At 38.7% G+C, this 14,901-nt stretch overlaps 1 protein-coding gene across 1 annotated transcript; it reads left to right on the top strand.

The window, feature by feature from the left end:
* Nucleotides 1-3,164: 3,164 nt before the first annotated feature.
* Nucleotides 3,165-14,512, top strand: LOC131539375 (uncharacterized). The gene is made up of 4 exons (XM_058773932.1): nt 3,165-7,568; nt 7,799-13,521; nt 13,630-13,946; nt 14,160-14,512. The coding sequence occupies exons 2-4, from the start codon at nt 12,425-12,427 to the stop codon at nt 14,510-14,512; spliced, it is 1,767 nt and encodes a 588-aa protein (XP_058629915.1). The 5' UTR covers nt 3,165-7,568; nt 7,799-12,424.
* Nucleotides 14,513-14,901: the final 389 nt, after the last annotated feature.

The following is a 14,901-nucleotide window of genomic DNA, read 5'->3' as shown; positions in this document are numbered from 1 at the left end:
GCCAAAGTTCGACAAATGTCAATGTAATTGTTCAGTCATATATTTATTTATTGTGTTACATTTAATGATACTCAGTTTGTTGAACGCTACACTGTAAAAAATGAATCATAGGTCTTGTCATTTTCCTTAAAAAATTAAGGTTATAATTAAAAATAGTGTGTATATTTCATTAAAGATTTAAAACAGAAATGCAGAACATTAATAACTACTGTCATGAGAGCACTTTTGTAAAAAAAATTTTGTGAATTCTTAGGGTTTCGCTGACGTTTAAATGCTATCTTTTAATCAAAACATAAAACATTATTTGCAAGGCGTCCGTTACACATTTTACCTGTGTATTTATGACTGTCGAATGTCTGACTTGACTCTTGGTAATGTATTTTGCCCCGCCCCCAAATATATGATTAGACTATCAGTCGACTATCGGCAAGATTCGAAAATTCCGATTCGACTATGAAAATCCTTAGTTGGGGACACCCCTAGTTTACAGTGAATTTATAACAGCTAAGGGAAGCAGAGCAAAGTCCCTAAAATTCCTAGATTTAACCGTTTTGCTCCTAGTGTGTGGTGTCCTCGGGGTTCCCCCCCACACATCAGGATTTCTGATCGTAAATATTCAACATGTTCTTCCAAGCAGATTCAGTCACTCTTAACACACCTCACACCACAGGAAAATCTGATAAGATAATCTTTAGAACTACCTAGGATTGTCGGAAGGGGAGAAATCGGCCCAAAATCAGCCCGATTATCTTGTGGTGTGTACACAGCTTAAGCTAAAAAAATCATCTCCTCTGTCATTTTGAAAGCTCTACATAAGGAACAATGGCTTCCGGCGCAGCACCGGATGTAAATAAGCACCCTGCGGAAAAACACAGAAGTGAATGTGCATAGAGCAGAGATGGGCAGTATTTTAATTAAATTTATTTGAAATACGTATTTAATTACTAAAGTATTTTGTATTTTGCTGGACAAAAAAACAAAAGTAATTTGTAATTAAATACTTTGAGAGACAGTATTTTGTACTTGAAATACTCAAAATACATAATCAAGTAGTTAATTTTATTCTCAGATAATACATTATCTTTCTTTACAAAAAAAAACATGCATTTAAAACACCAAGCTTCTTGTTTACATTTCTGGCGATAAAGCTCTTTCTTCACCTGTGTTAATAGTACTGCCAACGATAGCCTATCATAGATTTGGCTAGATGCAAGTGAATCATATGACAACCTGTTGGATCCAGGTAAAAAAAAAAAAAAAAAATCTGTTGTTAATTACTCACCCTCTCTCATTCCACTTCTGTAAGACCTTCGTTTATCTTTGGAACATAAACTAAGATATTTTTGATGAAATCCAAGAGCTTTCTGTCCCTCTACAGTCAGTCATGCAACTTACACATTCAAGGTCCAGAACGGTAGGAAAGACATCAAGTAATCCATTTTATTAAGTGATGTGAGTGCTTTTTTTGCACAAAAAAACATCATTTACCACTTTATTTACGAAAATGTTATCCAAACACGTGTTGTGGTACTATAACACTCATGTGCGTTGTGTTGACGCAAGTCTTCTATCTCATGAACAATGCAGATCAATATTTTTATAAATAAAGTTGTAAATTATGTTTTATTGTGCAAACAAAGCACTCGTGTTGCTTAATAAGATTGAGGTTAAACCACTGATGTCACATGGAGTACTTTAACGATGTCTTTCCTACCGTTCTGGGCTGGGAATGTGTAAGTTGCGTTGCTGCCTATGGAGGTAAAGCTCTTGGATTTCATCAAAAATATCTCCATTTGTGTTCGGAAGAGGAAAGAAGGTCTTACAGGTGTGAAATGACATAAGGGTGAGTAATTAATGACAGAATTTCCATTTTTTGGGTGAAATAAACCTTTAATTCATCCATGGTTCCATCTTCCAACTGGAATAAAATGAAAGGAGCTGTTTTATGTTTAAGTTTGTGCCATAGACTCTTTAAAATATGTACACACTAGTCTGTTATTATGGGGACATTCCACGCCCCTAAACATGTCGTGGAATAAAACAAAATGTGATTGGTTGCTTTACCTGTCAGTCATGTGGCCTCTTGGGCGGTCTTTGGCAGCTTTGAATGGCTGAGGACCGCCCAAAGTTAGTCGAAATTGGAGGGAATCTACCGCAACTGCTCAACATTAGCCGTTTCTATTCAAAGTTACGAATTAAATTTATGCACAAAATTGGAATATCACATAAAACATAATAAAGCACCGTTTCCATCCACCGAGTTGAAGAGAACAAAATCGTCAATTTCTGATCAACTTGCACAAAATATCACAAAGAAAAAAAAAATGCTGCATTAGGAGAAGGCACTGTATATAATAATGTTTGTATACAATAAATTACGAGCTTCAGAGCGAAACAGAGTGGTCATGTTGTCTTATTTTCAAAGCTTGCCGTTTGGGAACGCAGTTCTGGGAGTCAATTATAACGAAGCACTTTGACAAACTTTGCTAAAGCATTTTAGAATGACAAAAATAGCATTTCAGATGCTGTGCAGTGAGATCGGTCCGTTGGTTGGTCCAGGTATGCTGTCCCATCGCAAAGTCACGTCTTTTTTGATGCGCATCAAGGAATTTATTCAGTAAAAATGTTTCCATCATAGTTTATGCAAGTTTTCTTATAGGATAAGAAATGTATCCTACTTAATTGAGTGCATAAGTTTTTTTATGCACATTTTTTTTATTATTCATGCGCATCTTGCCGTTTCCATCCAGCATTAAATGCACATAACAATAGGTGGATGGAAACATAGCTAGTCAGGTATGGCCACAGGAGTACACATGCACAAAAGAAAATAAAAAGCCTTATGGTGAAGCATAAAGAGGTCAAGGATGAAAGTAACAGAAGTAGTCATGGTGTCAGTCAGACAATTTTTCTTATTATATTATGTGATGGCACATGAAGGGATTTTCTCCGATGTGAATTTGAATGATTCTTAAGGTGATTTCTTTGTGTCTGTGAACTCCTTTCGCACTGATGACAATTAAATTTTTATTGTCGAGTGAATCCTCATGTGGTTTTTAAAGTTTTCTTCATGTGTGAAACTCTTTCCACACAGTGTGCAGGTGAAAGGACTCTCTCCAGTGTGAATTCTAATGTAATATTTTTATATCACAATTTCTGTAGAGCTGGACATTTTAATAAGGATCAGATGATTGAGTTCATTTTTGAGAATGAAAACCAACCTGTTTGTTCTTCATTATCTTCATGTTTAACTCTGAATGTTTCTTCATGTCTTCACTCTCCTCTTTAATAAATGCCATAATAGTGTGTCACTTGGATCTCAGTCGCTTCACCAGGAGTTTTTCTGTGTTTGGACACTTTGTTCTGTTTAACATTGTTACGCCCTGCGTCTAGGGGTAGTGGAGATAAAACTAAGCAGGGCATAATAAAACAGGGTTGTGATTATGGAATCCCCAAGCACGATACCCTCCGGTCGATAATCAAACAGATACACAATGTTAGATAAGAGAAAATGATTAGATTTATTTAATACAATCAAGTGGGATTTAGAGCATCTCTTCAAGGTGTCCCAAAGGCCAAAATAACAAACAAAACCAATCTCGAAAGGAAAGATGATAAACTAAATAACCTCAAATATGGAAAATAAAATACATCTTACTTCCCTAACTACCTAACACAAAACAGAACCCAAACCGAATATCCAAAACCAAAACGGCAGGACACCCCTTTGCTCCGCGTTCTTAGAATACAATGGTAAGAATAAACGAATTAGGTCTACATTTGAAGAACAACAAATTTGATCATCGGCCGGAGGAGGGGTCCAGGAGCTCTCAACTCACACACGACCGAACCAACAATGAGCTCTCCGTTGAATGCCGGCGGCGTCCTTTAAAAGACCACGCCTCATCCAAACGACCAATGGCGATCGTACACCCCGATCAGTAGACATCCTATCAGAAATCAAATAGAGCAAAAGAAGGAGGAGACAAAGCACACACACACCACAAATACAAGAAACTCAGGTCGTAACAACATTAAGAAAAAGAAACAAATGCAAACTGATTCTCTGGTTGCGTCTCAATCAGCTCCCTAGATCAGTAGTCAGTGCACTGGTAAGGGAGTCAGTCTTGAGTTAATGGACTAGATTAGTGATGGGTCGTTCTTGAATGATTTGTTCATTTTGAACAAATCTTTAATGTGACTCGGGAAGAACGAGTCGTCTCGGGGAATGATTTGTTCAGTCGCACAACATCCTATAGGTTCTGCACTGAATTAGTTCACCTGTTTCGAGTCTTCGGGTTTTTCGAGTCGTTTGTTCATCACGTGACAGCCCCATACGCGTAACCTATGCAGTCTGAGCTGGAAAGAGACTTGATTATTTCATCTCTCGAGTCTTCAGGTTTGAGTCGTTCGTTCATCACGTGACAGCCTCATAAGCTAAACCTATGCAGTCAGAGGATCATAATAATAATGATAACCAACTCTTTAGTTTATTACCTTTGTTACCACATTCAGTGTGTCCCCTCGTCTGCCATGAGCGGATGCGTGCAGCACTTTGATTTGCTGGTCCGTTTCATAGACTGTAAAAAAAAAATGGACATAGTGTCCGTGACATCACCCTTAAGGCTAGTTCACACTACAGGATTTTAAGCCCAATTTGCAAGTTAACGAGCTCGCCAACAGGTCGGGCTGTAATCGGGGGAAAATCAGCGGGTGATCGGCGCTCCGCAATCCTTATGTGTGAACTACACAACGATGCATCAAAGACGCTCGCTGACTCGTCGCCGAAGCAAAACAAATATCTAGCATGCCAAATATCTGGACCGGTCGGCCGACTCGAAATCAAGTGGTGTCTGGTGTCAGGTGTCGTGACGAGCTACAGCCAATGAAAGAGCAAAGCAGACCGTTTGCAAAACCCGCCCACCCTAGTTACTGTTGCCATGACCGATAAACAATGCAGCTCTCACACTACACACGTGTTCTCACGCAGTGAAAAATACATCGCAGATCAAAGAGGAAACTGACAACACACGGACAGAGAAGACAGAGCAGGTTCCTTCTGATATAAAACAAGATCTCAGGACTCTCAGCTTTTAAATTGAGTCATTTGTAAAGAAATTCAAACAATAAATACTGTTTTGTGGCTTTTCAATGTGTCGTGACAGATCACTGTATTGCCTCAGTTCAAACACGTGAACCGATTGTCTTTTCATATTTACTTAATGCATATGAATAAACATCAGAAAGTGTTTTATTTCAACCGCGAAACACACCATTTTTCAAATTGAAGTCCACCGAAGTTAATCTGCTCTTCTGTCTGATTTGTGGTTAAGGCTAGAAGGGATACAGCTGCGGCTTCTGTGCATGCGCATTTACATATATTCCGAGCCAACAATATAACGTGAAACCTATAAAAATGGTTTTAAAAAGCACATGGCGTCGTAGTTTCATCACTTTAGAGTGTCGCAGTGACCGTCTTTTTGCAGTAAAGGACCTGTCATAGTTTAATGAGTGAGAAGATGACATGAAGCGTTGCGGTTAACCTGCATTGAAAACAGATGAGCGCACATGTGCATATAAAGCTCCCATTCGGGGCAAAGTTCATGGGATTTTGTCCACAGAATGATAAGAGCACGTTTAAACATATTATTTAAGCGCTGCATCCATGCATACAGCGCTGGACATGACAGATTTTCTGGTGCGCAAAACAAGTAGACTGTAAAAGAATACCTTAGCTTATTTCCGTTACCATGGCAGCCAACAACAGCACAACTTAACCCTCCGCACATATTTATATTTGGTTATATTGAAAAAGTTTAAATTCAGTCAATCTTTTTTACCCCGTTGTAACATGTATTTCTATGAAGACAGGCAGCAGCGGCTCCACATAATATAAGCCTTCTGATTGGTCAGATCGCATGTCAATCAAGCTCTTTGCGAACGGTCAATTCTCGCGTGTTTTCATGACAAAACATGGTTTAGGGACCGAATCGAGTCGTTGGGTGACAGTTGTTGTCAGCTCGTGTAGTGTGTAACCCCTGGTTGCGGATCATTTATACAGAGTCACATAGTGTGAACACCACAACGACTTAAAGACAGACAATCAAGTCATGTAGTCTGACCAGCACAGCGATCTGCTGACGTGTAAAGTCATGTAGTGTGAACTAGGCTTTAGGATTCTAAGGAGCATTTCTAAAGCCCAAAGTGGGCGGAGCCGGCCATCGCCATTTTAGCAGCGCGTCACTCCTGGATAATCGAAAATGGCAAAGAGGCAGGCTGTGGGTAGAGCTGAAACCACACCCGCCTACCTCGACGTATTGGCGGTTGATTTTTGAACATTTCCAGCGGTTTTCAACTTACTCTTGAGGTAAATTAACCTGAAACTACACAACAAAACTTCAAATAAGTATTTATCTGTTATTGATATCACCAGGGCATTCAAACACACACACGGACATACTTGATTTCGCTATCTTTGTGGGGACTCTCCATAGGTGTTATGGTTTTTATACTGTACAAACAGTGTAGTGCAGGGTATATACAGGTATATACCCAATTCTTTATCAATCGGCTTTGTGTATACCCACTTCTAACGTTAAATCCCCTCTGATGCGCATCATTCAGTAGTGTCCTGCATTAGCCAAAACCATGACAGTCCACCACATGAATAGCTAATCCAATAGCATGTGAATAAATGCAAATATTCCCTAAAAACACCCAGTAAAGATAGTGATGCGGTCAGGACCGTTGCGCCGGCTTCCTTTGAAATATGATTAATGATGGCACCCATGCCCGTAGCGCTCTGTCCCCCAACCCAATTAGAGAGGATGGCGACAGTGATAGAGATGCTGTCTGTTCATGTGCGAGAGCATGTCACGGGAGGCGTGGAGAGTGTTTAAATAATAATTCATTATCGATTACTAATTTGAATCGGTACATTATAACGAAAACAATACCTTAAAAATAAAAACAGGTTTTAACGATCACAAAATGTCTTAAACTGGGGATCTGCCTATACTTTTCAGTCCAAGGATCCAGTAAATGAATGCATTCAAACAGTAGGTTTAAAATGGCTCAAATACAGAGAAAACCTGACAGACTGAAGACCTCAATGTATCATCACGAGCTGCAGGGTTTCATTTGGTTTTGTCTGTGTATGGTTTTTTTCTTTTCTCAAAGCCGTGAGTACCATTGACTGATATTATATGACTGACAGACTGCAATGGTTCGAGTTAAAAATCTTTGTTTGTGTTCTACTGAAGAAACAAAGTCACCTACATCTTGGATGCCCTTGGGGTAAGCAGATAAACATCAAATTTTCATTTTTGGGTGAACTATCCCTCATGAGTGTTTTAAACTGGATGCTGGGGGTATTAAGATTATACCCACTTCTCCAGGCACCACTACACCAATATTCTATCCCCCTACACTGACCGTACTCCTAAACCTACCCATCATACAAAACGTTCTGCATTTTTCACAAGATGTTTATTTCTTTCAGTGATCGATTCCTCTTGACATGGCCACCCGTGACGCATCCACAGCAGTCTATGCACACAGCTTAAACTGTAAGTACTAGACTTGGCTACTTGACAGCTGATATTACATTGTCTGTTTTAAAAGATCAGCCAAAAAAATTAGACTGTCTATATTTTGAAGTGTAGCTCCCTTGTTTTATTTTCTCCCACATGTGACCGTATTGGCAACATAAAAAAAAAAAAGAGCTACCTTTCATAGTTAACCTCTTATTTTTCATTACCTCTAGCATTTATTAAACACATTTATCTTACTTCCACAGACACAGTGTGGATCATTGGTGACAGCTATGTCAGACGTGGTGCCCAGGGAGCTGCCCAGACCGTGGGAAGCAACCTCAGTCTGCCAGGTGTCTGTGTCTGTTGGTTTGGCTGGGGTGGACTGCGGTGGAAAGGACTTCTCTCCTTCTTCACCCACTCCCTGCGAGGAAGAGCAGCACCGGATGTCCTCGTCATATACTGTGGTGGCAATGACATGGGGGAGATTAGCGGTGTCCAGCTGGTTAATTCAATGAAGGACGTCCTGCACCAGCTTAAACTCCGGCACCCTGGGATGAAGATCATGTTTTCAGCTGTGACTCAGAGGTGCCGGTGGAAGGCTGGTGCCAATCCAGTGAAACTGGACAAGTCCCGGAAGTTTATTAACAGTGTTATGGCTGCATTTGTTTGTAGCTTAAATGGTGCCATGATTGAGCACCCTCACATTAGGCATGACAGTCCTGGGCTATTTTTGAAAGATGGAGTTCATTTCGCACCTAGGGGAAATTATATGTTTTTAATTACTGTAGCTAACTGCCTTAAAGACCACATCCAAATGCAGTGAATTACTTACAGTTGTCACTGCTTTTGAATTTGGCCTTTAGGGCCCATTTGGATATGCCTAAATATAGCCCTGACTTATCATGGCTAATGTTGAGTTTTTTATGTTCATTGTTAAGCAACACCTGTAGCCTTAACACTGTTATCACCTCTGCTCTTCTTTCTCTCCTCCTTTTGTTTCATTGTTTTTATTTTTTATTTTAAGCCTTCAATAAAACCACTTGACTTGATAAGAATATTCCAGGTATTCGTTCTTCCCTTATTTTATGAATTAATGAAGAGTGTTGCTTGTTTGTGAAAGAGAGCTGGGATAGAAGAAAAGGGTTTATGAACAATGTTTGGATCATTTTGAGTGTGCTAAATAAATAAATCTGATTTTTGAAATGACAAGAAGCGATTTGCCACATACACTGCTTTTAATAAAGAAAAAACTGAACTATAGCTTCAAATATGGGGTGCTTAATAAGCAGTGTTCATCTGGATGTGTGTGGATAATATAGGATAAGGTGGAGTACAAGTTAAACAAAAGGCTTAAAGCAATAGGGTGCAGGTGCAAAGATGACAAGGTATAATATATTCAGTATGACCGGTCTTGGTTAAAAGCCCACGAGTGGGAACATATACTGTAACACAGGACAAACATACAGGACACTTCAAAACCACAGGGACAAGACCTCAAAGAAATAGAGAACATACAATCGATACAGCATTGTAGAAGCAATGCACAATGGTGAAAACTGAGGGTGGGCGATAGGAACAACTTTAAGTATTAACATTTCGCCCAGCCAAAAATGAAAACAGCAATCAAAAACAGCAGATTATAAATTATTTATAATAAATATAAATAAAAATTGGATTTAAAGCTGTTTGTTTCTAACAACCTCAAATACTAAATTACTGTTTTACAACAACACTTCAATAACTCAATATCTATAATACAAAATCAAACTAACCAAAGGTGTTAACTTTTTAAAGCTTTCAACTTCACATGAGAGAATACGAAAAAATATCATTTATGTAATGTTTTTGTAAATATGTCATTAACTGATCTTTGACACTGTAGAATTATTACCTAATTCATCTGATATGCGATTCCCTGATCAATCCTCTAATAGAAACGTGAGGAAGAGGTCAGATAAAATAAAGGTTGATTTTGATGATTTTTTAGTTCAGGGACTACAAAGAGACTGGAGTAGGGAGGTCAAGAAACAGGAGAAGAAGGAACGTCGCAGACGGGCCCAAGAGAGAGCGAGAGGACCAGAAAATCATCTTCAAGATGAAGGCAATATTGAGACTGATGAGAAAACAGGAAAGGACAAATAAAAGAATAATGAAATTAATAAGAGAGATGATTGAATTATGTGATTATTCAGATGAACTGCAAAAGTTAACAAATGATTTAGAGACAGTGAAACTCTAAAACTCCTGTTATAAAATTATGAGTGTTGAAAGCTATGTATAAATATATCTTATGTCGAAACCATAGATGATTATAATCTTGTAGGTTTAACGGTTATATAGTTGCTGTGCTTATTTTGTAACATGACGGTTAAAAGCAAGAGGATGCACTTTGCATTTCCATGCAAGGTGGAACCTTTAGCTAAACCGTGGCATAAGATGCTCTTAACACCTGCTAGAGGTGTTATATTGTGGTTTAGGTATATAGTTCTATATGTTGCTTATGTTTGAAAAAGGTGTCATAATTTTTCCTATAGTTTAAAATAGAACTAGACACGCTTGCTATCTAGAGATGTTGTAATATTTCCTTCTGAACTTTTGACATTACTTTTGTATAGACTCTGACATAAAGGTCATGTTTCCTGCCTGGGATGGAGGAGGCAGTTACAAGGGGTGTAAGAACTATATAAATGCTTGTTAGACTATATGTCAGCGCCGACACTTCGTGGTGAAGACTATTCGCTGTTATTTTATTGTTATTTGCTTATGAGTTATTTGTTTTTTTAATAAAACGAAACCAATGCTTTGGTGATTCGTTAACCTTTTTAAACAAGTCTCTGAGTGATTAATTAATAATAATAACTCGTTATCTGAACCTGAATATATTCTAAACGAGCTCCCAGAGGTACGAATTTGACTGAGCCAGGACGGTCACCGGCGGGGAAGCATCCGGAATCATTAACAGCATCCATCCAGATAAGAGGTAAATATGCATTTGCTATTTATGAGGTACTTATGGATGATGAAGATGTGAATAATGGATGTTTGGGTCTTTTAACCGGTATAGAAACACAACAACACAGAATTCCAGAAACAAGAATCTACAGAATCATTGACCAGGGAGGTTGCATATGTATTTCATATAATAGATGGCAAAAAGATCAATATCACCTTAGGTCCCGTTTATGCAAACTCTAAGAGATATTGAACAGTCCTTCATGTGACACGGGAAAGCCCATACAAACTACGAGATGAATCAGCGATATCTGTGTGGGTTAAGGAAGGCTCTATGTACAGCTGTTATTATCGCATGGTACTGTAGCATCGCAGCATTACTTCAAAGCATAGTAAAAATTGAATGATGCACTTCACGATCACATAGTGTACATCACTGTTCGAGGAATAAAAAGATCATTTTGATACCAAGAAAGTAACCCGTAGACGATATTAAAGCAGAGATACACTCGTGCACTTGAATATAGGCGTTTAAAGTCTAACTAATACAAGTAAAGGGTTGTAACTAGTTTAATATAATAGGGGAATATACATACAACACATGCATATACCAGACACATTTATAACTGCTTAATTATGGCATAAATAAAGAAAATGTCTTTATGTGTGTGTGTGATGTGTATTGGGGGGATGTGTTTGAAGTTTGATAGGGAGACCAGAGAGGTGATCTGTCTAGCATCGTTTTGATCATGGGGAAAAACCATTGGCCATTTAGCACCCATATAAATGTAGACTGTGAGGCCAGGTCGGTTGCAAATGAATTTTTTCCTCGGCACAAATCCGTCAAAGAGGAGTTTCACAGGACTGTAGGTCAGTGGTGTAAAAATCTGTTTAAATGAGGCTAATCTGATAAATGACGTTCACGTGATAACATCTTTCTGTGACCTCTGGAAGCAACCCAATAATCAGAATTTCCTTCAGGATTTCCAGTGTGGTTGGATGCATTGATGAGTATATCGCACCTTCTGAAAATGAAACTAATTACTGTATGGAATGGAAGGATGCCAGATGGACAGAGGTGGGTAGTAACGAATTACATTTACTTCGTTACATTTACTTGAGTAAATTTTTTGGGTAACTTGTACTTTTAGAGTATATTTAAAGATGTGTACTTTTACTCTTACTCAAGTACATTTTTAGTGAAAAAACTTTACTTTTACTTCGCTACATTTTGCGGCGTTCCTCCGTTACTGTCAAATGGTAATAAATATGTGCTTTTTTAAATAATTAGTTTATATGACTTGTTCGCAAGTCTCGCGAGACGTTGGAGAGGCTGCTTCGCGAGAGTCTGCTACACATCTCCCGCTTAAGTTTAGCGCGTGTTTAGTTGGAAGATGATGGCTGAAGCAGAGGAAGACGTGTGCGAGTTATCAAAGGCATATCACCCGTGGCCTCAAGTTCAGTCTATGTTTTCACTCCAAGATGTCAAAAAGAATAGTTTCATAATGCGATGCATGCTGTGTACACCAAAACGAACTGACATCGCAGCGTACAAGAATTCTAGCTCCAACCTGAAAAAACACGTAGCGGTAAGTGTCAAAATTATGCCTATTTGAACCATTAATGGTAATTTGGTAACTATGGGCACTTTGACCTTATTGTAATACTACACTTAACACACTGTAAAGGTTTTTTTTTTTTTTTTTTTTGACACCTCACTAAAGTGAAGAACACATACAAAATGAAAACGGGATTATATTTTATTTTATTTTATTCCTAAATAAAGAATGTATGTACTTATAAAATGTAAGTCTATTTTTCCTATTATTTTTACTTATTGCTATTTGTGCAAAGTGCCCGTGGATACATAATTACCAATTGATTGGTGATTCAAGTTGTGTATTCATAGTGTATAATAAAACCAAATGTAACCTAATATGCAAATATTATTATTTCATCAGAGGATTCACCCAAACAAGCTGAAAGTTTATGAAGAACTAATCAAGTCAAGAAAACGAGCATCAGACTCAGTCACGGTTGATGAACCTCATTCAAAAAAGAATCCAAAGATCATGAGTGCCTTTTCCAGCCCTGCAACGAAGGTAACACAGGCAGTGATTGACAAGCTGCTGATCAATTTTGTCTGTGAAGGAAGCCAGCCATTTGCTATTGTAGAATTACCATCATTTAGGAAAATTATTGAAACCTTGCAACCTCAGTGCACAGTCATGACAAGAAAAACGCTGCGTCTCAAAGTGCAGGATACATTTGAAAATATGAAGAGTGCACTTATCCAAAAATTAAACAATGCTGAGTACGTTGCTACAACTGCAGACTGCTGGTCAGCCAGGCAGCGCAGTTACTTGGGGGTCACCTGCCACTGGATAGACAGTACGTCTTTAGAGAGATGTTCAGCAGCCTTGGCTTGCAGACGGATGACAGGATCACACACATTCGATGTAATTGCTGCTGCTTTAGAGGAAATACATGAAGAGTACAAAATCAGAGGAAAGATTACAAGGACAACTACAGATAGTGGCTCAAACTTTCTGAAGGCCTTTCGAATATATGGGGAGGAGAAAGATGATGATGCTCAGGATGCACAGGAGGAGGAAGACTTCATACTTGAGGAAGAATCTGATGAAAGTGAATCGGAGATGGAGTACCAAGACCTTTTTGGTATTTTAGATGAGGACTGTGGCCTGGAATACCAACTTCCCAGACATCAAAAATGTGCATGCCATCTACTTAATCTTGTTGCTACTGTTGATGCTTCAGCGGCAGAAGCTGGAAGTGATACATATAAGAGACTATCACGGTCAGCTTTTGCAAAATGCAGTGCACTGTGGAACAAAACCAGCAGGTCAGCCTTGGCATTTGAAACTGTGGAACGTGAGTGCAAACTGCAGTTTCTGCGACCCAATCAGACACGGTGGAACTCACTGTTTCTGGCTGTAGAAAGGTTGGTGCGTATCCAGAGGGAACAAGGAGAGCAAGCAATCCGAAACGTATGCACAGCATTAAAGATAAAAATGTAAGTTGTAAGACCAGGTTGGATTTAGTGGTTTGGTGGGAGTGTATATTATGACACAGCTGATCTACATGTATTATTATTATTAACCATTTGTGTTTTATGGTACAGGCTGAATACAGCTGAATTGGGATTTTTGGCTGAGTACTCTATTGTAATGAAGCCAGTTGCAATGGCCCTCAACCTACTCCAAGGGGAATCTTCAGTTCATATGGGTTTTCTGCTGCCAACACTTTACCAACTGCAGGACAAGCTGAAGAAGTTGGAGTCAACCTGTAAAGTCTGTCAACCCCTCCTTAAGGCCCTACATGGAGGTATCCTCAAACGTTTTGGAGAGTTCATGAAGGAACCAGAGCTTATTGCTGCAGCTATACTGCTTCCAAAGTTCAGAACTGCCTGGACAACAGACCAGAGCATTTTGACAACAGGTAATGTATCTGTTAATTCATGTGTCAATTCACGTTATTTATTTGACCTTGAGATAAGACCTTCACTCTGTTTTTGTTTTATTAGTGGTGAGTTACAGTTACAGTGTAATAAGTTATAAGGTCTGGACTGTGAATAGTGTGAATAAAATATAGGAAATATATTGTAAAATGTAGGATTATGCAGGTAAAGTGTGTAAATCTGTCTCGGCACAGGACTAGACTACATAAAAGACCAACTGGAGATCAACTTGGAAAATGATGCCCTCTGCTACAGCAGCCCTTCAGATGAAGAGGACTTCTTTGCATCCATGAAAACAGGCCACTCAGAAACAGGAGAGCTGGAGAGGTACCTTTCATGTTCATCAGCTGGAGGTATGGATCTGTTACACTCCTTTCCAAAAGTCAAGAATTTGTCTCTAAAAGTAAATACAGCCATCCCAGCATCTGCAGCCTGTGAGAGACTTTTTAGTCACGCCGGACTCCTGCTCACAGCTAAAAGATCAAGACTGCATTGTAAATATCTTGAGAGCCAATTACTGCTGAAGTTCAACAGCAAAATTCTTTAAAACTGATAGTTCAAGAAAGAACATACGACTGTTCACATACTGAAGCGCAAACACACATAAACAAGTTCATACTCAAACATAATAACACAAACACACTTTGCTCACACACCTTCTCTTTTGTTCTCTGTTAGCTTGTTTAAATGCAGATGCTGACAAGTTTGTGTTGTGAATGTGAAAATAAAGACAGTTAACACTTAGAAAAACATCTGGGTGTCTTTGAGATTTTATTGCAAATGACAGGTTATGTGTTGTTAATGTGCCCATCACAGGACTGAGATAGGCTACTTTACTTCAACCTATGTTTTATATAAGCAGAACAAAAGAGACTTTCAAGGAGAGGTGTGTGAAAGCTCAGTGAAATTCAGGGTTTTTCGCTTCATACAAATCAG

Source organism: Onychostoma macrolepis, chromosome 04, assembly GCF_012432095.1.
Source record: "Onychostoma macrolepis isolate SWU-2019 chromosome 04, ASM1243209v1, whole genome shotgun sequence".
Taxonomy (NCBI): Eukaryota; Metazoa; Chordata; class Actinopteri; order Cypriniformes; family Cyprinidae; genus Onychostoma; species Onychostoma macrolepis.
The sequence above is the reverse complement of the archived record's forward strand: the minus strand, read 5'-3'. Positions and strand labels throughout refer to the sequence as shown.